The sequence below is a fragment of the Narcine bancroftii genome, chromosome 3 (genome assembly GCF_036971445.1).
Source record: "Narcine bancroftii isolate sNarBan1 chromosome 3, sNarBan1.hap1, whole genome shotgun sequence".
Classification (NCBI taxonomy): domain Eukaryota; kingdom Metazoa; phylum Chordata; class Chondrichthyes; order Torpediniformes; family Narcinidae; genus Narcine; species Narcine bancroftii.
Window position 1 is genome coordinate 365,506,679 of NC_091471.1, and position 24,038 is coordinate 365,530,716.

General features: G+C 40.8%; 1 protein-coding gene and 1 long non-coding RNA gene across 3 annotated transcripts in view; one reads left to right on the forward strand and one right to left on the reverse strand.

Moving 5' to 3' along the window:
* sdk2b (sidekick cell adhesion molecule 2b) overlaps positions 1-24,038 on the forward strand; it is a 662,520-nt gene that overhangs the window by 600,917 nt on the left and 37,565 nt on the right. For both annotated transcript variants that reach the window (XM_069930148.1, XM_069930147.1), the window contains one exon: positions 4,203-4,341. In XM_069930148.1, coding sequence (XP_069786249.1) covers positions 4,203-4,341 — 139 coding nt within the window. The remainder of the gene's footprint in view (positions 1-4,202; positions 4,342-24,038) is intronic.
* LOC138759552 (uncharacterized) overlaps positions 20,447-24,038 on the reverse strand; it is a 67,600-nt gene continuing 64,008 nt past the window's right edge. Inside the window, exon 5 of the long non-coding RNA XR_011354921.1 lies at positions 20,447-22,504. This is a non-coding gene — a long non-coding RNA (uncharacterized lncRNA). The remainder of the gene's footprint in view (positions 22,505-24,038) is intronic.

Here is a 24,038-nt window from a genome sequence, read left to right on the forward strand (position 1 = left end):
ATAATTAGGTGAATTTCACCATGGGGAGGTGAGTGCGAAGATGTCACTAGAGGGAGACGGGAGTGCGGAGATGTCAGTGCGAGGAGATGGGAGTGAGGAAATGTTACCGTGGGGACAAGGGAGTGCGGAAATGTCCCCACGGGAGAGGGGAGTGTGTAGATGTTACCGCAGGGGGAAATGGGCGTACAGAGATGTCACTATGGGGGGGAGACAGGCGTACAGCGATATCAGTGTGGGAGACGGGAGTTAGAGTTAACCCTAACCCTAATTAAAATTATAATAAATTAATAATGTCATATTCATTATATTTAATTAAAATATAATAAATTAAATGCCATGTCCATTGCCAAATGCAAGCACCAAAATGTCCAATTCTGACATTTTCAACCTATTTATTAAGATCCTCTATTAGCTAAAACTCCTGTTGAAAATTAAACTGATGATGGCAGTTTGAAAGAGGAAATAGCTAAGTAATGTGAGGAACTTGCTGGCAAATATTGCAGGTCTGCTTTGAACTGAAAGCTTATCTCAGTGTATTTGAGACTTCAGCAAGAATTGCAAACTTGTTGGTTTCTCTTTTGCCCCTTTTCCCACCAGCGTCCATTTAATTGGCCATGCAGTGTCCTGGGATAGGAAGCCCTTTGTGCCATTTCCACTGGGCCACCCTTAACTGGGACACTAATCGCTTTTCCATTGACCACACTCATCCCCAAGGATCGGTGTTCAACCTTCAACTGGAAACGGGTGATTATCACCACGCCGGCATCAGCAAGCACCGTGGAGATGAGTAGGGGTAGAGGCAGTTTATCCTTGGCGTGAAATTACGTCATTTGATGCGTTCAAACAATGTTCCTTTTCCACTGGACCCTATCCCAGTAAATTTCCAGTTAATTCCTGGGACAGAGTGCCAGTGGAAAAGGGGCTTTTGATGGTGTTTCCCAGATATACTTTGAGACTGCATTCTTCAATTGTCAAAACATTGAACGAGTTACACTCAAGTTGGGGACGGTTGGGAGGCATGCTTGGTTTGTTTCAATTTTTTTAATAATTGTTTCATATTTGAAATAAACTCTGCAAGTACTTTTTGCAGGTAAATGTAATTATTGTATCCCCAGTATTCTAGATTCATTCAGAGTGTGTGAAGGATGCAAGGGTCCTTGTATGGATCGTTCCCAGCAGCAGTGTGCCAAAGGACTCTCTGATTTATGGGCTGTTCATGGGGGTGCACACGGAGTCAGACATCTAGAACTGCTGGAAGTCCATCAACTCGGTAAAGGTCGCCCTTTGGTCTGCCCGAAACCTGTTGGTCTTTCAACACATGGAGATGTTGGTGAGGGAACACTGCCGAATGGCACATTCCAGGCTGAAGGAGTACACGCCGAGGGGCGCACTGAGGTTTTTGTCCAGCCAACATAAGGGTGCTGTGGGGAAGGACCCCAGTCTGGAATCAATCCATTACTGGGCATTGAGGAGCTGAGTCCAGGGGGATGCCCCTCAAAGTACAGAGTGGGGAGTAACAACAAGATGCCATAGTGGTGGTAAGGGTGAAAGTGGATGCAGAACTAAGGATGGGAAGAGAATTTGAACAGTTTTCCCTTTGTAAATAATTCATTGTAAATAAAGTCTATATTTGGCTTAAAAATAATCTTTACCGCTTATGGATGCCGTGAAACCTGCTGAGCTCCTCCAGCATTTTTGTGTTTCTATTACAATCACAGCATCTGCAGACTTTCTTGTTTCATTCTGGAATCCACCTGGTGAGCATCTGCTGCACCACCTCCAAAGCCAGTACAGGAAAACCCCTGGGATTGGTTGATGCTGGATTAGTGTATTTTCCCATGTCTTGAGACTTTTACAATGCCTAACTAAAACTTATCTGCTGCCTCATGATCCGCTAAGTGCTGCTATCCAGCCAAGTGTAATATATGGATTGTTTTTCTGGTTATTTTAGGGTGCCAGTTGCTTGAATTCTGGATACCAAGGTTTTTACTGTATATCGTATTGTAATCAAGAAGACCAGAACTAAATGCAGTTCTCCAGATGTGTCTCACCAGTACTCTGTACAGATGCAGCAGAACCTCCCAGCTCTTGAATTCAATGAAAGCCCACATTCCATTTACCTTCTTGATAACCTGTTGTCTCTGCAAACAATTTTTATGTGATACATGCACAGGGACTTCCAAGTCCCTTTTTCCAACAGCATGTTGCAATCTTTCATCATTTAAGTAATAATCTAATCTAGTATTTTCCTTCCAAAATGGATAATATTGCATTTACCAACATTGTACTCAATCACTCAATTAATCTACCCATTTCTCTACATGCTCACTGTATCCTCTCTACATTTTGCTTTTCCACTCAATTTAGTGTTATCAGCAAACTTAGCGACATTACACTCAGTCCCCTCTTCCAAATTGTTAATGTGTATCATCTTTGCAGGTCCAGCACCAACTCCTGCAGTGCTCCTTTTACCACTGATTTCCAGCCAGAGAAACACCCACATCCCAACTCTCTGCCATCTATTGGTTAACCAATAATCTCGAGTGCTAATATTTACCCCATCCCCATGCTTCCTCATTTTATGGGAATCTAGGCCCTCTACAGGAACCAGAGACTCAGTGTGAGGGCAGGGAAGGAGTAAACAAGCTCCAAATAAGTAAAAGGAGGGGCATGAGAATCAATACACAGCATCAAAACCAGATGCTGAAACGTTGAGATTTCTAAATACAGTGAAACTCCTGGTATTTGGCACCTAAGGGGATTGGTAGATGCCAGATAAATATATTTTCCGATTACTTAAGATTTACTCTTACAACGCTTCACACCTGCATAAAGAATGAACAGTTTAAAAGACCAAAGAGAAAAATACTAATCTGTACTGACACTGAACAAACTTCACTTGCATGAATATCTAAACCTTAGAGCATTTTAATTTATTTTCAGTCACATTCTCTGAAAACATTTAACCGTCGTTGCCTCTGCAGGTTCTACCCCCTCCATGAAGCCACCCAAAAGACGAACAATAACATCATAGATAAGTAAACCCCCATGTTTAAAGCCTCTGACTGGGGTAACTCTTACTAAGCAGGGATACACTTTAAGAGACTCACCCCAACGTTGAGTGGCATCAACCTAGTCGACGCTGTAACTGTTTAACGCAACTTTATTCAAACAGCTGCTACGAGCAAAGCCCGACCAAGCCACTCTGCTGGCTGAATATTTGCTCTCACATTCACCAAAGGTTTATGTGTTTGTGTTACTTCAGAGAAAATTTACTTTTACAATTTTGAACTGGCGTATTTTTTTGCCTGTTATTTTATTCTTGTTTATTTTTTTATTTTTTTCCTCAATATTTTTTTTTCCCCTGTTGCTTGAGACTGCCAGTTGCTTGAATTCCAGATACCAGGGACTTTACTGTAGTAGTCAAACAATGAATTATCAGACTTTTACAACTGTTAAAGTACAGACTATGTGAGTGGCCCACAGGATTGATTAGAATTATCATCTGACACTCCCTCAAAAGAACTTGTGCCAGTGGTATAAAGGGATTTTTCTGAACATTTTCTCTTTTCCGTTAAGAACAAATCCATTCAGTGTCTGCTCTACTGGAGTTTCTGAAGTCAAATCAAATTTATTATCATCTGATTGTACAAGTACAACCCAGCGAAACTGTGTTCTCCAGTCCTCGGTGCAAAACATGCAGACACACAACCAGCCATAGCACACAGACAGACAAACAATACGAATGCAGGACAATTATTTCATCTCTTCAAATAAATAAATATTGTTTCGTATGTATGATAGTCTCAGATGGTTAGTGTGAGTCAGCGTTCTCACTGCCCGTGGGAAGAAGCTGTTCCTCAACCTGGTGGTGCAGGCTCTGAGATTCTTCCCCGATGGAAGCAGCCGAGAGATGTTGAGTGCAGGGTGGAAGTACAGAAACATCAAGGTCTGAAAATTATTTCTTCATACCTTTAAAATCTTTCACAATGTGTAAATTACTAAGCAGCTTTATTCCCTAACAACATTCTTATCAAATTAATATTAATTTTGCAAAAATGTGGTGAGCTATTAACAGTTATTATTCTGCCATTTATTTTTTAGAAGCTCTGTTCTCATTGTCAGCACACTTAGTTTAAACAAATGTATACTTAACTGTTAACTTCTGTGAAATTCATGTTCCTATTATTTTCCTATTGTAGGAAATAGCACAAAAGCTGGCACATTGGCTCATGAAGAAATCCTGAGCTTAGACAATGGACGATTCCCTGCATTGGAACTCAACAACAGACGCCTTTCAGTAAAGAATTCCTTCTGTCGAAAGAATGGTATCTACAACAGGTAGCCAAAAGCATGTTTAAAAGCATCGTATTAATTATGTCCTGCTGAATATAAATTCTTGATAGTCAGAAGGGACATTCAGGAATGGGTTTAAAACTGAGACTGGCAACATCTGTCAAGACCAAACTGAACAGAGAATGAGGCTGGTGGGGAGTAAAGGAAGCAAAGATTGCTTCAGGGTTTTTTTTTGAGAATTGCATGGATAAAAACAATTATATCAGTCTCTATCTGTCCTTACCTCTCAACACCAGTGGGTACATATCTTTCTTTGCAGCTTCTCTCTGTGTGAAAAGATTCCCAAACTGTCCTGCATGTTTGCCTGTTTATGAATAATATGTCATGCCTAAGCCTTCTCATTATAGCTTTTCATTTGTATTACAATTTGTATCCAATCTGTACTTAAAGCCTTTATATTATTTTATTTACTAATTTGCAGGAAATGATATTTTGATTCTGTTCCTTTTTTGCTGGACTCCCTTGCAATTTATTACTGATTAATATTTTGCTGCATACCATTTATTTATTGAAGTTTTGAATCAGTTCAGTTATTTGAAGATTATCCATGTTATACTTATATTTATCATGCCCTGTCTTTGATCCAAAACTGTTAGACAGCTTTTCTCTTGCTTCCAGGACTAGATCCCAGCATTCATCTTGAAGGCAGCCACACGAGTTATGTGTTCAAGACATTGAGTACATTGTAAATTCTTAATTCTGGTTGCCTGATGCCAAAGTCACTGGGTGTGCAATCCCCAAATTTCACAATTCTCTTCAAGGACACCTCTTTCATTTCAAGCACTTGGATGTTCATCAGCTTTGGGAATAAATATTCAATTATTTTTGATGATGGTTCATATCTTGTTCATAGTAACATGCGGCAAAGTGAATCAACAGGAAAAAGTGCCATAGCAGGTTGGAAGAAAATCTGCTTGCCAGTAGACTTTCTACCTGGTCTTGGATAAGGTTCTTGGTGACTTTGCAGAGAACAATTAATTTAGCCCATCTGGCGCCTGCTCTTATTTTCCATTCCACTTTCCTTCAATTGATTTCATGACAACCAATCAAAATTTGGCTTTTTTCTTCCCCCAGCTCCAAAATTGAGATGTCAGACGATGTTCTTAAAGTGCAAGTTTTTGCAGCCAATTGTTTATTTTTGTGAAATATGCCTTCCTTTACCAGTGTAGTATTTACCCACAACGCAGGTAGGTCTCTCATTCAATTTCCATTCCAGTCAGCAAATTTCAGATCAAGCAATGTAGGAATCCTACAGTTGACTTTACTCAACCTGGTTTAAGGAGAGAAAAATCAGTTGGACTGTATACTGCCCAGTAAGTTCCACTGTGTGTGAAAGGACTGTTCTCAGTTGCTTCGGCTTTCACTGTTGAACGGTCATTCAGATTCCAACAAGAATGGCAACTTGAGAACTCACAAGTAGGCTGGAGAGAAGTTGCTTTTTAATTAGAGTTTGTGCTTTTGGGAGATGCGGAGAACACTGGCCAAATTAACTTTTACTTTGTTCTACTTTAAGTTTGAAAGAGGTGAAAATCTGGAATGTTCCTCATGAAAACGTTTGGGAGGAAAACAAGAGCAAAAGTCATTATTTTCTCTGCACTGTTGGGTACAACAGCTTGGTGAGGAAAAGGAGAATTGAAATAGATGGCAGGAGATACGTCAAATCCCAATGCAGATTTGAAATGCACCTGTGTGGCATAAATGTGGTGAGGATTACTTTTAATAATGAAAGCTAGTAGTCTACTCGTCCATTCTTGGTGAGGAAAAGGAGAATTGAAATAGATGGCAGGAGATACGTCAAATCCCAATGCAGATTTGAAATGCACCTGTGTGGCATAAATGTGGTGAGGATTACTTTTAATAATGAAAGCTAGTAGTCTACTCGTCCATTCTTGGTGAGGAAAAGGAGAATTGAAATAGATGGCAGGAGATACGTCAAATCCCAATGCAGATTTGAAATGCACCTGTGTGGCATAAATGTGGTGAGGATTACTTTTAATAATGAAAGCTAGTAGTCTACTCGTCCATTCTTGGATCCAGAAGAAACAAAATGGGAGACTGTGATTCATTTAATTCAAAAATGATTGAGGAAACATTCACCTAGTGAATGTATTCAATCTATGTCTCTGGTGTTATACACTTATGCTCTGAGGAAAAGTTTGCTACTCCATAATTTGCCCTTCATAATTTGTAAACCTCAATTAGTCCCCCAATTAGTCTCCTCTGTTCCATGGAAAAGACTCAGAAATGAAGCTCCCTATTCCCTGGGAACATCATGGTGAACATCTCTGGTGCAATCACATCCTTCTAATAGTGCAATGGTCAGAACATCACACAATGCACCAGCTTTGGTTTAACTAATGGTTTATAAAGTTGTACCATAACGATCCTCTTATTTTTTTACACTTTGTCTAATGAAAGTATGAATGCTGTGGCCGTCATTATCTTATCTACTGGCGCTGTCATCTTCAAGGATGCTTGGACTTGTACACCAGAGTCCCTTTGTTCCTCAATACTCCTAGGGCCCTACTCATCAATGTGAACAACCTAACATTATTAATCTTTCCAAACTACATCATCTCACACATCAGGATTAAATTCAATCTACCATCGTTTTTGCCAGTTCAACAATATTATCTTGAAGCCTGAAACTGTTCTCATCATTGTCAATAACAGCAATGATATCTTTGTTCTTTTGCAAACTTGCTAACCATTCAAATCATGAATATAAATATTCATATCAGGGTCCCAGCACTGACGCCTATGGTATCAAATCTCCACCTCTCACCAAGCAGCTTGGCCTGGACCCCGTGGGCTTTAGCCTTTTAGACCAATCCCCACTGTGGTTACTGGTCAAAGGCCTTACAAGTCCACGTAGATGGCATGAATGACACCCACCTTTCTACCTCTTCAAATAAATCACTCCAATTGATCAGTCTCCCCCAAACAAATCCACACAGACTATGCTTGATCTATCCCTGCCTTTCCAAATGTAGATCAATCCTCTTCCTCAGAATTCCTTCCAATAACTTCCCTCCCACTCACATTCTACTTAAAGGCCTATAATTACCCGAATTATTATTGATGCTCATCTTCAATAAAAGTACTACATTTCTTATTCTTCTCTTATCAGACAAGTTAGTTTCTTAATGGGTCACTGAGAATAGGAAACGGAAGATGAGTAGGACTTGGTCACTGTCGGGATAAAGGCAAAATCTTGCAGGTATTCTAGCATTTACGTGGAGTGAAGGCTACCCAAATACAATGCTGGAAGAATTGCTTTGGAATGTGACCAAGGCACTTTGAGTTTTTCCACAGTAGATATGGCATTGTGCAATGGAAATAGTAATTGTTCAGAGATGAAAGCTCACTGTCTGATGATGGAGAATCTATTGGTTCAAGAACCACCCACAGAATTCATTAGGACATTCAGACCATCAAAAGCCTTATTGAAGATGTGTCTGTGAGCAGGGTAGTAATTATGAAACTGATAAAAATCTAGTTAGATAAAGCTTAATGATCCAATGATCCATGTTCTTCGTTATTCTTTAAAGTATAATTGCTAAGATCATGTATTTAATAACAGATTTTCTGGGGATGAATCTTGACAGAGTCATGCAGTGTAATAATTATGCTGATAAATGACCCGCCAGTGCCAGAGAAAATGTTAATAAGAATGTATTACTCAGCTATGAGTACAGCTTCAAAGATGCAACAATCAGGAATTTGCTGGCATAAATATTAGCGACAGAATGCTACTTTGTACTCTCAATACCATAGATTTCAGATTTATTGTCAGAGGATATACTTGACATCACATACAACCCTGAGATTTTTTTTTCCTGCAGGCTGGACAGAATTGCCACTTATTGGGAGTGCAAAAATATCAATAAAGGGCACAAGTAAGAGTCCTTAAATGAGTCCCTGAGTGAGTTGGTCATTGAGGAGTCTAATGGTGGGGCAGGGGGGTGGGGGGGGGAGCAGCTGTTCCTGAACCTGGTGGTGTGAGTCTTGTGGCACCTAAACCTCTTTCCTGATGGTAGCAGCAAGAACAGAGCGTGTGGTGGGTGGTGTGGATCCTTGATCTCCAATGACAGCATTCCCTGTAGATGTTCTCGATGATGGAGAGGTTTTGCCTGTGATGTTCTGAGCTGTGTTCTCTACCTTTTTGTAGGGCTTTACGCCCAAGGGTGTTGGTGTCCCCATACCAGACCATGATGCAGCTGGTCAGCACACTTTCCGCCACACCTCTGGAATATGTAGAAATAGGTTTCAGAAAGGAGGTATTTAAACCTTTGAAATCATTTTGTATAAGTAGACTATTTTATATTTTACAAACCAGAAGTAGATAAAAAGAAGTATAAACTTTTCAACTGTCAATAGGTAAATTAATTAGTTGAAAATAAAGTGGGCGTAATGTGAATAGAACATGATGCAATGAGTAGAAATTTGTGGCACACCCTACAGTAAGAATCTGCATCATGTCACATTTTATTTTAATTTTTTTATTTTTCACACTATAAATCACATTGATCAAAATACATACATTTTCCTTTTCAAATATATACAGTGTCGTTTTATTCCCCCCCTCTTCCCATCCCACCCTCCCTACCTCCCCTCCCATTCATTTAAAGTACAGAATCTAAGATACATTAAACCCGTCAAACAATGTTGTCACTCAATAAAAATAAACAAGAAATTCCACTGAGTCAATTCTTTTCATTTCCTTCTCCTTCTGTCATTTTAGGTTGTAGATGTCCCCGGTAGGTTTTCTCTATTGTGTTTCATGTATGGCTCCCATATTTGTTCAAATATTGTGATATTATTTCTTAAATTATATGTTATTTTTTCTAATGGAATACATTTATTCATTTCTATATACCATTGTTGTATTCTCAGGTTGTCTTCTAATTTCCAGGCTGACATAATACATTTTTTTGCTACGGCTAGGGCTATCCTAACAAATCTTTTTTGTGCACCATCCAAATCAAGTCCAAATTCTTTGTTTTCTATGTTACTTAGGAGGAAGATCTCTGGGTTTTTTGGGATATTGCTTTCTGTGATTTTATTTAATATCTGGTTTAGATCTTCCCAGAATTTTTTCACTTTCTCACACGTCCACATTGCATGAATTGTTGTTCCCATTACTTTTTTACAACGAAAACATCTGTCAGATACTGTTGGGTCCCATTTATTTAACTTTTGAGGTGTAATGTATAGCCTGTGTATCCAGTTATATTGTATCATACGTAACCTCGTGTTTATTGTATTTCTCATAGTTTATGTTTAAATCTTGTTCCCATTTTTGTTAGTTTTACCATTTGTTTCCTCATTCTCCTTTTCTTGCAGTTTAATATACATATTTGTTATAAATTTTTTGATTATCATTGTATCTGTAATCACATATTCAAAATTACTTCCCTCTGGTAACCTCAGACTGCTTCCCAATTTGTCCTTCAAGTAGGATTTTAATTGGTAGTATGCCAACACTGTATCTTGAGTTATATTATATTTATCCTTCATTTGTTCAAAGGATAGTAATTTATTTCCTGAAAAGCAATTTTCTATTCTTTTGATCCCATTTTTCTCCCATTCTCTAAAGGAAAGGTTATCTATTGTAAAAGGGATTAGCTGATTTTGCGTCAGTATTAGTTTTGGTAATTGGTAATTTGTTTTATTCCTTTCTACATGAATCTTCTTCCAAATATTGAGCAGATGATGTAATACTGGAGAATTCCTACGTTGTACCAATTTTTCATCCCATTTATATAATATATGTTCAGGTATCTTCTCCCCTATTTTATCTAGTTCTAATCTAGTCCAATCTGGCTTTCCCCTTGTTTGATAAAAATCTGATAGGTATCTTAATTGTGCGGCTCTAAAATAATTTTTAAAGTTTGGCATTTGTAAGCCTCCTTGTTTATACCATTCTGTTAATTTATCTAGTGCTATCCTCGGTTTCCCCCCTTTCCATAAAAATTTCCTTATTATTTTCTTTAACTCCTTGAAGAATTTCTCCGTCAAGTGTATTGGCAATGCCTGAAATAGATATTGTATCCTTGGGAAAATGTTCATTTTAATACAGTTTATCCTTCCTATTAGTGTTAGTGGTAAGTCTTTCCAATGCTCTAAGTCGTCCTGTAATTTTTTCATTAGTGGATAATAATTGAGTTTATATAGATGGCCGAGGTTTTTATTTATTTGTATACCTAGGTATCGTATTGCTTGCATTTGCCATCTGAATGGTGATTCTTTCTTAAATTTTGAGAAATCCGCATTATTCATTGGCATTGCTTCACTTTTATTTGCGTTAATCTTGTAACCCGACACTTCTCCATATTCCTTCAATTTCTTATGTAATTCTTTTATTGATAATTCTGGTTCTGTTAAGTATACTATAACATCATCCGCAAATAAACTGATTTTATATTCCTTGTCTTTTATTTTTATCCCTTTTATATTATTTTCTGTTCTTATCAATTCTGCTAGTGGTTCTATAGCTAACGCGAACAATAAGGGTGATAGTGGGCATCCCTGCCTTGTTGATCTGCTTAAATTAAATTGCTTTGATATATATCCATTTACTGTCACTTTCGCCAATGGCCCCTTATATAATGCTTTAATCCAATTAATATACTTCTCTGGTAAACTGAATTTTTGTAATACTTTGAATAAATAATTCCATTCTACTCTCTCAAAGCCTTCTCTGCGTCTAAAGCAACTGCTACTGTTGGAGCTTTATTCCCTTCTACTGCATGAATTAAGTTAATAAATTTACAAATATTGTCTGTTGTTCGTCTTTTTTTAATAAATCCAGTTTGGTCTAGATTTACTATTTTAGATACATAATCAGCTAATCTGTTTGCTAATAGTTTAGCTATTATTTTATAATCTGTGTTAAGTAATGATATTGGTCTATACGATGCTGGTGCGAGTGGATCTTTCCCTGTCTTTGGTATTACTGTAATTATTGCTGTTTTGCATGAATCTGGTAAGCTTTGTGTTTTATCAATCTGGTTGATTACTTCCAGGAGGGGAGGAATTAATAAATCTTTAAATGTTTTATAGAATTCTATTGGGAATCCATCCTCTCCTGGTGTTTTATTATTTGGTAGTTTTTTTTATTATCTCTTGTATTTCTACTATTTCAAATGGTTCTGTTAATTTATTTTGTTCCTCTATTTGTAATTTTGGTAGTTCAATTTTAGTTAAAAATTCATCTATTTTGTCTTCTTTCCCTTCGTTTTCAGTTTGGTATAATTGTTCGTAGAATTCTCTGAAGTTTTCATTAATCTCCATTGGATTATATGTGATTTGTTTGTCTTTTTTCCTTGAGGCCAATACCATTTTCTTAGCTTGTTCTGTCTTAAGCTGCCATGCTAGAATTTTGTGCGTTTTTTCCCCTAGTTCATAATATTTCTGTTTTGTCTTCATTATGTTCTTCTCCACCTTATATGTTTGTAGTGTTTCATATTTTATTTTTTTATCTGCCAATTCTCTTCTTTTAGTTGTGTCTTCCTTCATTGCTAATTCTTTTTCTATATTTACTGTTTCCCTTTCCAACTGCTCTGTTTCCTGATTGTAGTCCTTCTTCATCTTGGTTACATAACTTATTATTTGCCCTCTGATGAACGCTTTCATTGCGTCCCATAGTATAAACTTATCTTTCACTGATTCTGTATTTATTTCAAAGTACATTTTAATTTGTCTTTCAATGAATTCTCTAAAATCCTGCCTTTTAAGTAGCATGGAATTTAATCTCCATCTATACATTCTTGGAGGGATGTCCTCTAACTCTATTGTCAATATCAGGGGTGAGTGGTCCGATAATATTCTAGCTTTATATTCTGTTTTTCTTACTCTTTCTTGCATACGAGCTGATAATAGGAATAGGTCTATTCTTGAGTATGTTTTATGTCTACCCGAATAATATGAATATTCCTTTTGCTTTGGGTGTTGTTTCCTCCATATATCCAAAAGTTGCATTTCTTGCATCGGTTTAATTATAAATTTGGTTACTTTGTTCTTTCTGTCAATTTTTTTCCCAGTTTTATCCATGTTTGAATCCAAATTAAGGTTGAAATCCCCTCCTATTAGTATGTTCCCTTGCGTGTCTGCTATCTTCAAAAAAATATCTTGCATAAATTTTTGATCTTCTTCGTTAGGTGAATATACATTGAGTAAATTCCAAAACTCCGAATATATCTGACATTTTATCATGACATATCTCCCTGCTGGATCTATTATTTCCTCTTCTATTTTAATTGGTACATTTTTACTGATTAATATATCTACTCCTCTAGCTTTTTAATTATACGACGCTGCTGTTACATGTCCTACCCAATCTCTCTTTAATTTCTTGTGCTCCATTTCAGTTAAATGTGTTTCTTGCATGAATGCTATATCAATTTTTTCTTTTTTCAGTAAATTTAGCAGTTTCTTCCTTTTCATTTGGTTATATATTCTGTTAATATTTAAAGTCATATAGTTCAACGTAGCCATTTCATACTTTGTTTATCTTTCCTTTCCGTTTCCTCCTCATCACATTTCCTTCTTATCCATTTCTGCTTTCTTGTTTTGAACACTTTATAAGACAACATTTCTAAAACATCAAACATTTCCCTTATTCTCCTATCTAAAATTTCTTTAACCCCACTATCCCCTCCCCTTCCTGAGTTGCCCTTTATCCCTTGTCGGGCAACCACATCTCCCCTCTCCATTTGGATTTGCGAATTCACTCGCAAGCGTCAACTGATTTCGCAGTGACCGTAACTCCTCCCCACCCAGCCCCCCACAGAAAAGATTTCAATTTTCATATATAACAAAGGTCACTCTCTTAATTCCCTCCTTACTTCCTCTCTTCCCTTTCATTCCCTTATTAATTCTTATCTATACTCTATATATTTTCCTTTAAATACGGATACATTCATGTACACACATATATACATATACATATATATAGATATATATATATATATATATATATATATATATCTATATATATATATTTATATATATAGATATATATACCCATATACACACATACATATAGTTCGTGGTCATTTTTACTCTCGTTACATGTCTTCATCTCTCCGCCTGTTTTGTAGTTGTTCTGCAAATTTTCGTGCTTCCTCCGGATCCGAGAATAGTCTGTTTTGCTGCCCTGGAATAACTATTTTAAGTACCGCTGGGTACTTTAGCATAAATTTATATCTTTTTTTCCATAGGATCACTTTTGCTGTATTAAACTCCTTTCTCTTCTTCAGGAGTTCAAAACTTATGTCTGGATAGAAAAAATTTTTTTGACCTTTGTATTCCAGTGGCTTTTTGTCTTCTCTTATTTTCTTCATTGCTTTCTCCAATATATTTTCTCTTGTTGTATATCTTAAGAATTTTACTAAAATGGATCTTGGTTTTTGTTGTGGCTGTGGTTTCGGGGCTAATGTTCTATGTGCCCTTTCTATTTCCATTTCTTCCTGTAATTCTGGTCTTCCTAGGACCCTGGGGATCCAATCTTTTATAAATTCTCTCATATTCTTGCCTTCTTCATCTTCCTTAAGGCCCACTATCTTTATATTATTTCTTCTATTATAATTTTCCATTATATCTATCTTCTGAGCTAACAGCTCCTGTGTTTCTTTAACTTTTTTATTAGATTCTTCTAATTTCTTTTTTAAGTCCTCTACTTCCATTTCTACGGCTGTTTCTCGTTCTTCCACCTTGACCACTCTTTTTCCTATATCTGACAAGACCATCTCTATTCTATTCATTTTTTCTTCTGCACTTTTAATTCTTCTTTTTATTTCACTAAATTCTTGTAATTGCCATTCTTTTACTGATTCCATATATTCTTTTTTTAAAAAAAATCCATTGTCTTGCCTTTCCCTTCTTCTTCCATTTCTCTATGTTCTTCTTCTTCTTCCTCTGGGTTGGTCATCTGTTGTTTCCTTGTTTTCTTTTTACTCTCTTCTTTCTTGTTCTCGTTGTTTTCTATGTTCTGCTCCTGTTGTTGTGTTGCAGCTGTCATCCTCAGCTGTGGAGATCGACTCCTCAGCTAGTCCCCCCTCCCGTCAGTGTTTTTTTTTCATGCGCGGTTGCTCATCTACGAGCCATTTTTGTAGTCCCGAGCTCGGGACATCCACTGACCTTAGGGAGCTGGCTTTTCTCTCCGCGGCGGGCCTCCTCGAACAGGTAAGGCCTTCACCTTCTTCTTCCGACGTTCTTTCTTCTTCTCTTCTTCCCATTGCTTTCGACTTTTCTTTCTTCGCTGCCATTTTCTTCCCAGCTTTACTTTCACTTTGTTTTAATTTTTATTCTTGTGCCTTTGTGTTTTGTGTATTTTTTAAAAACTTTTCCGGAGAGGGCTGGAGTTCCCTGACCGGCCACTACTCCATCACGTGACTCCTCCCATGTCACATTTTGACGTATTTTTGAACTGGAGTCTGAGTTACAAGAATTATGATGAATCAGGAAAGGAAAGATTTCGCAAGGAGGTGAAACTAAATGAAGAAACTAAAGCAATTAAAGTCACCACAGAAAAAATGTGACACAGCAAATGAGAGAACGGAGGGAAGACAAATCTTCTTGTCCTGGACAGCAGAATTCACAATAAAACTGGCTGCAGAGCCAGTATATTTATTGGTTGCTGTTAACGTTCTTTCTGGAAAGATTCCAGGAACCAGTAAATGTTACACCGCTGTTCGAGAAATAAATTAAAACAGGAAATGTAGACCAGTTAGCCTTTTATTAGTTGTTGGAGAAATGCTGGAATGCAACATTAAGCTAGTAATAAACAGTGTACTTAGAAAAGCAGAACACCATGAGGCAGGGCCAACTATATACATGGGGTGCAAGATGAACTTGGGTATGAGTAAATGGGGTGTTGAGGATACCATCGGATTGCCCATGGCCTTATACAATAGCAGAAATCGCTCAAGGGACTGAGTGGCTTCTTACTGTTTTAAATTCATAAATTGACTTACAAAGTGAAAGGGAAATTATCTTCAGCAAATTTAATTGAATTCTTTTGAGTGCCTGTGGGTGCAACGTATTTGGATTTCCAAAAGCCTTTTGATAAAGGTGACAGGATAAGGGCTCATTGAATTCAAAAAGATAATATTTTTTGTAAGCATAAACAATGGGTCTACAGAGAGAAAACAAAAGGTTAGGATAAATGACTCATTTTCAAGTTTGCAAATTGTGTCATGGAGGTGCCTCAGGGATCAATTCCGTGGCCTTGTTTTTGTAATCTATGTGAATAATTTAGATGAATGAATAGAGTGTGATGTAATCCAAATTTGCTGTTGAGACAAAAATTGGTCGGAAAGTAAGAAGCAATTTGCACATAAAAAACTGTAGTTGCAAAGAGATGTAGACAGTTTAAGAGAGTGGATAAAAGATAACAGTTGAAGTTCAATGAGCAGAAATCTGAACGTATCTGCTTTGGTGGGAAGAAAAGAAGAGCAGAATGTTATAACATTTTTAAAGACAAATGTTTGGAGAGGTCTGGATATAGTTAACTGTGGCGGCTCACCACTAGGCAGGCGAACCGGCCCTGCTTGTAAGCCAAAATGGCGCCGTTAGGGGTTTTCCCTTCCTCCCAGCACGGGACTCAGAAGCCCGCGCTGGGGGACCACGTGACGCCCAGGTGACATCAGTGCCCTTCAGCGCAGTTCTCAGCCAGGTCCGGGCTGGGAGTATAAGGGCAGCCCAGCAGCCTGCAATAAACTAGTCTGCTCACTGAACTCAACCCGTCTGGTTGTGTGTAGGAGCAGGAGCAGTGTAGCCGCCGCTACAATTGGTGACCCCGACTGGTTCAAACGTCTTTGAACCCATCATGAGCGAGCCTGGGATCAGCGCTATAGCCGTGAAACTACCTGAATTCTGGTTCGGCCACACGGAGGCTCAGTTTCACCTCCACCAGATTTCGTCCGTCACGACCAAATTCTACCATGTGGTCACTGCCCTGGACCAGGCCACCGCCAAACATGTGCTGCACCCCGTTCAGCACCCACCCGCCGAAGACAAATACAAGACCATCAAGTGAGTGCTTACCGGATCCCTTGGACTATCCAGGCACCAATGTGCCGCTCGGATGCTGCACCCTGACGCCCTGGGGGACAGGTCCCTGATGGAGCTGATGGACGAGATGCTCGCGCTCATGGGTGATCTCACCAACTACCCACTCTTCGAGCACATTTTCCTCAACCATATGCCTGGGGACATCTGGCCACTGCTGGTTCAGGAGTGCTTCACCGACCCGAGGAAGTTCGCCCAGAAGGCCCAAAAGCTATGGCTCGCACGATTCCCGGAGGGCTCAGCAGGTTATGAGGCACAGACATGACCACGCAAAGCCCGCCCCTAGCACTGCGGTAGAGCATCTGGCCCCTGCAGGGGCCCCCAAGAGCATAACCAAGGCCATGGCATCCGGTCCAGGCCTCTGTTTCTACCACCAACACTGGGGAGCCAAGTTCCGTTCCCGGGAAACTACCAGGCTGGCCGCTGTTAATGGCTGTGGCGGCTGGCCAAGGACGCAGCTTCCTCTACCTGCGAGACTCAGTCAACGGCCAGCAGTTCCTCATCACTGGAGCCCAGATCGCCGTCATCCTGGCCACGACCATCGAGTCCAGGAACCGACCTTGTGGACCTCCCCTCCGTACGGCCAATGCAACAGAAATCCAGACATATGGAGACAAGACAATCCACTTCCAGATCAGCCAATGAAATTTCGCGTGGAGGTTCACCGTCTCGTCCCTCCCGAACACCATCCTGGGTGCAGACTTCCTCCTCGCACACGGGCTTCTGGTGGACATTCGAGGTAGGCACTTTGTGGATGCCCATACTTTCCAGGCTGTTCGCCTCGACGCTGCCTGCTCAGAGCAACCGCAGATGTCCATGATCAGCATGCCCAGAGACGAGTTCCAGCGAATCCTGGATGAGTTCCTGACACTCTTCAAGCCACAGTTCTCCGCTCCCTCGCCATGGGGTGTTCCACCACATGCCCACCAGTTCACGCCAAGGCACGCCGGCTCCTGCCTGACAAACTCCAGGTGGCGAAGGAGGAGCTTTCACACCTGTTGGAACTGGGGATCATTCGGCAGTCCGACAGCCTGTGGGCCTCGCCACGCCCGCCTCTGCGAAGGTCGCCACTATCAGAGAGTTCCCACGCCCGGACAGCCTCAAGGGGCTGCAGGAGTTTGCAGGTATGGTCAACTTTTACAACCGCTTCATCCCGGGAGCTGCATGCATCATGCAGCCGCTATTCCCCTCATCGCAGCCAAGCACAGAACGCTCGCTTGGACCGATGTTTGCACCGCGTTTGAGGCCACCAAGGATGCCCTCGCGAAGGCCACCATGCTTGCCCTCCTGCACACCGACCTGCATATGGCACTCTCTGTCGATGCCTCTTCTACAGCTGTCAGTGCCGGCCTGGAGCAGCAGGTGAATGGAGATTGGAAGATGCTGGCATTCTTCAGCCGCCTGGTTTGCCCGCTGGAACGCAAATCTAGTGCCTTCGACCACGAGTTATTGCGCATGTACCTGGCGGTGTGGCATTTCCACTATTTTTTGGAGAAGAAGACTTTTACCATCTTCACCAACCACAAACCCCTCACCCAGGCTCTCACAATGGCAAAGGGTCCCTGGTCGGCCCGCCAACAGCATCACCTCTTCTTCATGTTGGAATTTACCACCGACATTCGGCACAAGGCAGAGATGGACAATGTAGTTGCCGATGCACTCTCACGACCGGTCATCTGCGCGCTGACACCCAGACTTGACTTCAACCAGCTCACCTGGGACCAGAAGTCTGATGTGGAGACGAGGGCCTTCAAGACCGCCATCACAGGCCTGCAGTTCCAAGATCTCCCAACGAGCGGCGAAGGCACCATCCTGTGCGATATCTCCATGGACACCCCGCGACCAGTGGTTCCCCAGCAGTGGCGCAAGCAGGTCTTCAGTCACATCCACGCTTCCAAATACGTCCATCAGTTTCACGGTCCAGATGGTGGCAGAACAGTTCGTATGGCATGGGCTGTGGAAGCAATTCATGGGCTGGGCCAGACATCCATGGTGCACAGGCACACCAGGGCACCCACACCAGGGCACCCATACAGGAGGTCGAGCACGTCCGAGAATGGTTCAGCCCCATTCACGTGGACATCGTCGGGCCCTGACCCGTTTCCTGGGGCAACCGTTACCTGTTTACAATGGTGGACTGCACCACCCGCTGGCCCAAGGCGATCCCGATGCAGATACCTCCACTGACTCCTGCTCCCGAGCACTGTTACGTGGTTGGGTCGCTCGGTTCGGCGTCCCGGGTCACCTCACCAGCAATCAGGGTGCCCAGTTCACATCTGTGCTCTGGGTACAGCTCGCCAACAGGTTGGGGATCCAGCTACGTCGCACCACGGCCTACCACCCACAGGCCAATGGACTAGTCGAACATCTGCACCTCCACCTTAAGTCAGCACTCATGGCCCGCCTCACTGGTCCCGACTGGGCAGATGAACTTCCTTGGGTGTTCTGGGCATCTGCTCCACTCCCAAGGAAGATCTGCAGGCATCATCAGCTGAGCTGGTCTATGGTGCACCGCTGGCACTACCTGGTGAGTTTGTCAACGCACCTCACAATCCCCAGTGGTCGCAGCACAAATTACTTCCTCACTTCAGGGCATGTTTGGACTTGTTTGAACCCCCCACCGGAGCCCAGGCATGGCACCCACCCGTCTCACTTTCCCGGCGAACTGCTTTCCGTGGAGTAAGTTTTCATTCAGCTGGGCCCAACCACGGCACCTCTGCAGCGACCGTACGAGGGGCCTTACAGGGTTGTACAGCATTCCGGCTCTTTGTTCATGCCGGACATTGGCGGCAGGTGGGAGCTGTTTACCATGGACAGGCTGAAGCCAGTGCGCCTCGATCCCACTGAGCCTGTGGTCGTAGCTCAGCCCAAGAAGCGAGGCCGCCCGGTGAAAAAGGACATTGGCGCCAGTTCTGGGGGGCGCTGTGTGGCGGCTCACCACTAGGCAAGCGAACCAGCCCCACTTGTAAGCCACACGGCTTTCCCTTCCTCCCAGCACGGTGCTCAGAAGCCCACGCTGGGGGACCACGTGACGCCCAGGTGACATCAGCGCCCTCCAGCATGGACTATAGACTAGTCTGCTCACTGAGCTCAATGCGTCTGGTTGTGTGTGTTCTTTCGGGAGCAGGGTAGCTGCCACTACTTAACATCCAAATGCAGCAAGCAATCCAAAAGGTGCATGGAATATTGATTGGCTTTTATTAAGGGAGAAGAGTAAGGAACTCTTCATATTCCTTCAGTGAACTGTGATCAGTTTTGATCTCATTGTTGAAAGAAGGACTTGAATATTTTCTCAAATTGATCCTTGAGATGACTGGGTCATTTTATGAAGAAAGATTGAGTAGTTCAGCCTCAAACTCTGGAATGTGAAAAAATGTGATATGATCTGAGTGAAATAAATTAAATTCTGATTGGAATTGAACAATAGACACTGCAAGGATATTTCCCCTAGTTGTGGACAGGGAGAGGATTTCAGAATTAAGGGGCATGCTCTTGGGATCAGGAGTCAACCATTTAGGGTAGATCAGGTGGAATTCATTCACTGTGTTGGAGAGATTTTAGCATCATGGATAAATTGAAGGTTATGGGAATGGTGCTGAAAATGGAATTGAAGGTGACATCAGATCAGCCATCATCTTCCTGCTCCTATTTCTGATCAGTTGTGATTCAGTTGTTTCTCCTCTCTCACCTCTGCCTGAAACATAGTGAGTTCAAATCTCAGTCTGAGGATTTGAGTACAGTTGACTGGTGGAATTTCCATATTTTGAACTGGATGTAAAATCAAGGCTTCAATGATACTCTCATGTGGATGTAGAAGTTCCCATGAAGTAGAGTGTGACCTGAACATTATTCATGTGTCAGTCAATGTGGCTGTAAACTAATTTCATGGTACAGTAGAAGTCCTAAAATCTGGACTGCTCTTGAATTGGTTTGGTTGGATTTTTGAATTTTCTATATTTTCAGGCAGTACTTTTAAAATTCAGATTTAAGGACAAATAAAGAAGAGATAAGCAGGTAAATTTTGATAGTTTATTAATTGGCAAATAAAGCAGGTTTCATTTACCAAAGCATGCAGTTTTAAAGAAAAATAAAGTCAACACTTGACAAAAACATAACTTTTTTCACTATAATGAAGAGTATATAATGCTTGAAATAATATTTAAAACTGAACATTTTTTAAGAAAAAGTGGTATACAAATGAATTTCTATGTGATAAGATTACCTGTATTAAGAGCAGTCACTTGTTGCCGCTGTGCATCTGTGGCATTTACGCAGGTATTCATGCTTGCACATAAAAGCCCCCAAAATTTTTAAAGTTTTAGTATTTTTGAAAAATCCAGATTCTTGGGTGGTTCAGATTTCTGGCATCCGGATTTTTGGATTACTGCTGTGTTTGCCATAATCTGTTCGTGGGATCCTGTTATGTGCAAAGAGGCATGTCGATGTTGTGCAAAACACTCAGAAGTAGAAAGACCTTTATAGGATGCTGAGGTTGTGAAAGGCATGATACGAATCCGGCTATTTTTTCTTTGCCTTGACCCAGACACACCATTATCAAGGGCGTGTCAGAGACCAACAAGTTTGAAATCCAGAGGATTGCTGGAAATGAAAGGAGCTGGCAGTAATATGCCATATTCACAAACTCTTGCAGAGCTGGAAAGTAATCGATTTGAACCTTCATAGGTGCTGAGTTAGTCGATTGAGCATTGCTGGGGACGAGAGTTCTCTGGCCAGGAGAAGAAGATCACACAGCCATCTCACGAACAGAATGAGCTATGTGGTGGCCAGGCCTCCAGATATCACATCCTGAGGCTTCGACCCCAGCAAAGCCACAATGGCCTTTGACACCGCCAATTGCCAAAGGCCAGTTTCACAGTTTTTAAATATGTCTATTCATTGAAATTGACTTCAATAATTAAAAGTTTAAATATAATTTTAACCAATTTATTTCAAACCCATTAAACTTTTGTTAATCAATTAAAACATACATTACATTGATGTAAAGAAGAGGTTTTCTTTCAGTAAAAATGAAATGAATGGGACTGCACAAGATAAACTTTGGTAGCCAGATAGAAGATATACCTGGCTCTTGCCCTTAGTGTGCTACAGAACCCATCTGGATTTAATAGTGTCATCAGATTAGATTGAGCTTCCATGCATCAATGCACAGTTACAGGCAACCTGACATGGTGACACATGCTGCAGCTGGCTGGTTGTGCTATTGAGCTGCCAGCTGGCCATAGCATGATCTGGCCCAGTTTAGCTCCAGTCACCTTCAATCCACATAAAGCTTCCTGTCACTTTAAATTAAAGGCAAAGTACCAGATGGAAGTTGGATGAATAATGCAGCAAAACCCCAGGTATCCAGCACAAATGGGGATTGGTAGATGCTGGATTAGTGTATTTTCTGCTTACTTGAGACTTGCCCTTACAATGCCTGACTAATAAACCTGCATTAAGAATAAACAATTTAAAAGATAAAAAATATGATACTGTACTTGCACTGAATAAACTTCACTTGCATGAATATAGAAACCTTAAAGCTTTTCAGTCAGATTATTTGAAAACACTTTAACATTTCTGCATCTGCAGGCTCCTCCCCTCAATGGAGCCGCCCGAAAGACGAGCAATAACATTATAGATAATTAACCCTCCCTCCCCCAGGTTGGAAGATAAAACCTTACTAATATACTGAATAATATCTTCATAAAGATAAAGACTCTTAAGCAGGGATAAGGAATAAGAGAGTCACCCCAACGGCGAGTGGCATCAACCAGCTCTTCATCCTGGGAGATGCCATTGCTGTTTCCACGCAACTTTATTCAAACAGCTGCTACGAGCAAAGCTCGACCAAGGCTGAATATTTGCTCCCATCTTCACCAAAGATTTATGTGTAACTTCAGAGAACATTTACTTTTACATTTTAAGCTGACACATTTTGCCTATTATTTTATTCTTATTTATTTTAATTTTTAAAATTTATTTTCCTTTCTTTTTGCCAGTTGCTTGAATTCCAGATACCAGAGGTTTTACTGTATCTAACCAGAAAATGTTAGAAATGTTCAGGTACCATCTGTGGAGAGAGAGAAAGAGAGAGTACACTTCAGATCATTCATTCCCTCTATCCTCAACCCCTCCTCCAGCAGAGTCAAAAAAGGTTTAAAGTCCCTCCTACCAGATCATCACTTGGGCAAGGTTTCTGGAATTTGGTTAATATCCAAATTGCCTTTGTTGGAGCAGTGAGAAAAGGTTTATGTAAACATTTCTTTTTATGTGACAAATTATTTTATAACAGTAACACCTCTTGCCTCAATTGATTGATTCACTCATTTGGATTCTAAATTTGGAATAAATTAGCCTTTTGAAAATCATTCAAAATAACTCAACCACAAAACATTATTTGCATTCCAGCAATGGGATGTGTGTTGTGAAATTTGGACAGCATGTTAAGAAATATATTATGCTGCCATGGATTACTTTAACTTTCAAATCTGAAGAGAAGCAGGGAATAAAGCTGAAAATACTGTAAATGTTCCCCAGGCCAAGCAGTAGCCTTAGAGAAAAAATAAAGGACAAACAATTACATTTATACATTATGTCTTAAACCATTTTGCACTGAATGGACATAAATACTCATGACATAAATTGATAATTGTGATATAGTTGTCCTCATTGGCTCACCCCTCCCCACAAAGAGCCCTCTTGGTATCTTACCACTGTGACCGCAAGAAGAGCTATACCTACTCTTACAACTCCTCCTTCACCACTATTCAGGGCCCGAAATGGTTCTTCCGAGTGAAGCAACTCTTCATTAAGAATGTGTAGGTGTCATTTACTGGACCCAGTGCACCTGATACAGCCTCCTCTACATGAGGGAGACTGGATAGAGGCTGGGAGATCGCTTTGTTGAGCACTCTTGCGCTGTCTGCTGCAACAGCAAAGACCTCCCAGTGGCCAACCATTTTAATTCCACACCCCATAATCACACTGACACATCTATCCATGGCCCCGCGTACTGCCAAATCATGGTCACACGCAAATTGGATAAATAACATCTCATATTCTATCTCGGCAGTCTCTTACCAGATGTCATTAATATTGACCTCCACTTTCCATTAACCCCCTTTCCCGGTCTCTCTTTCTCTTTCCCTCTGTCTCCTTTCCTCCAGTTCCCCACCCCCTTCCCTTCCTTCTATTAGAGAGCTACTCCCATAGCCCTCACCATCTTCTATCACTTTTCAGCTCTTTTCTATTCTACCCTCTTACCTGTTAGACTGTGCTCTCTCCCTTCCCTTCCTCCTCCTTCTCCCCACCTTTTTCTTCAGACAGCTATGTTTTTCCTGATTTTTCACAGAGGGTTCTGGCCTTAAATTTTGGTTACCCTTTACTTCCTATGGATGTTATGCGACCTGCTAAGTTTCTCCACCACTTTTGTTTATTTGTCCATTCAATCTTTTCCATCAATTCTACCTACCTTCAGCTTTGCCACTTCTATCAAAGCCTCTCAATGCTGAGACCACAACTTTTTAATTAAGATTCTATACTTAGAAGAATACATTACAGTAAGTGGAAGAAAGCTACTTGATTACATTGCGTAATCATTTTTT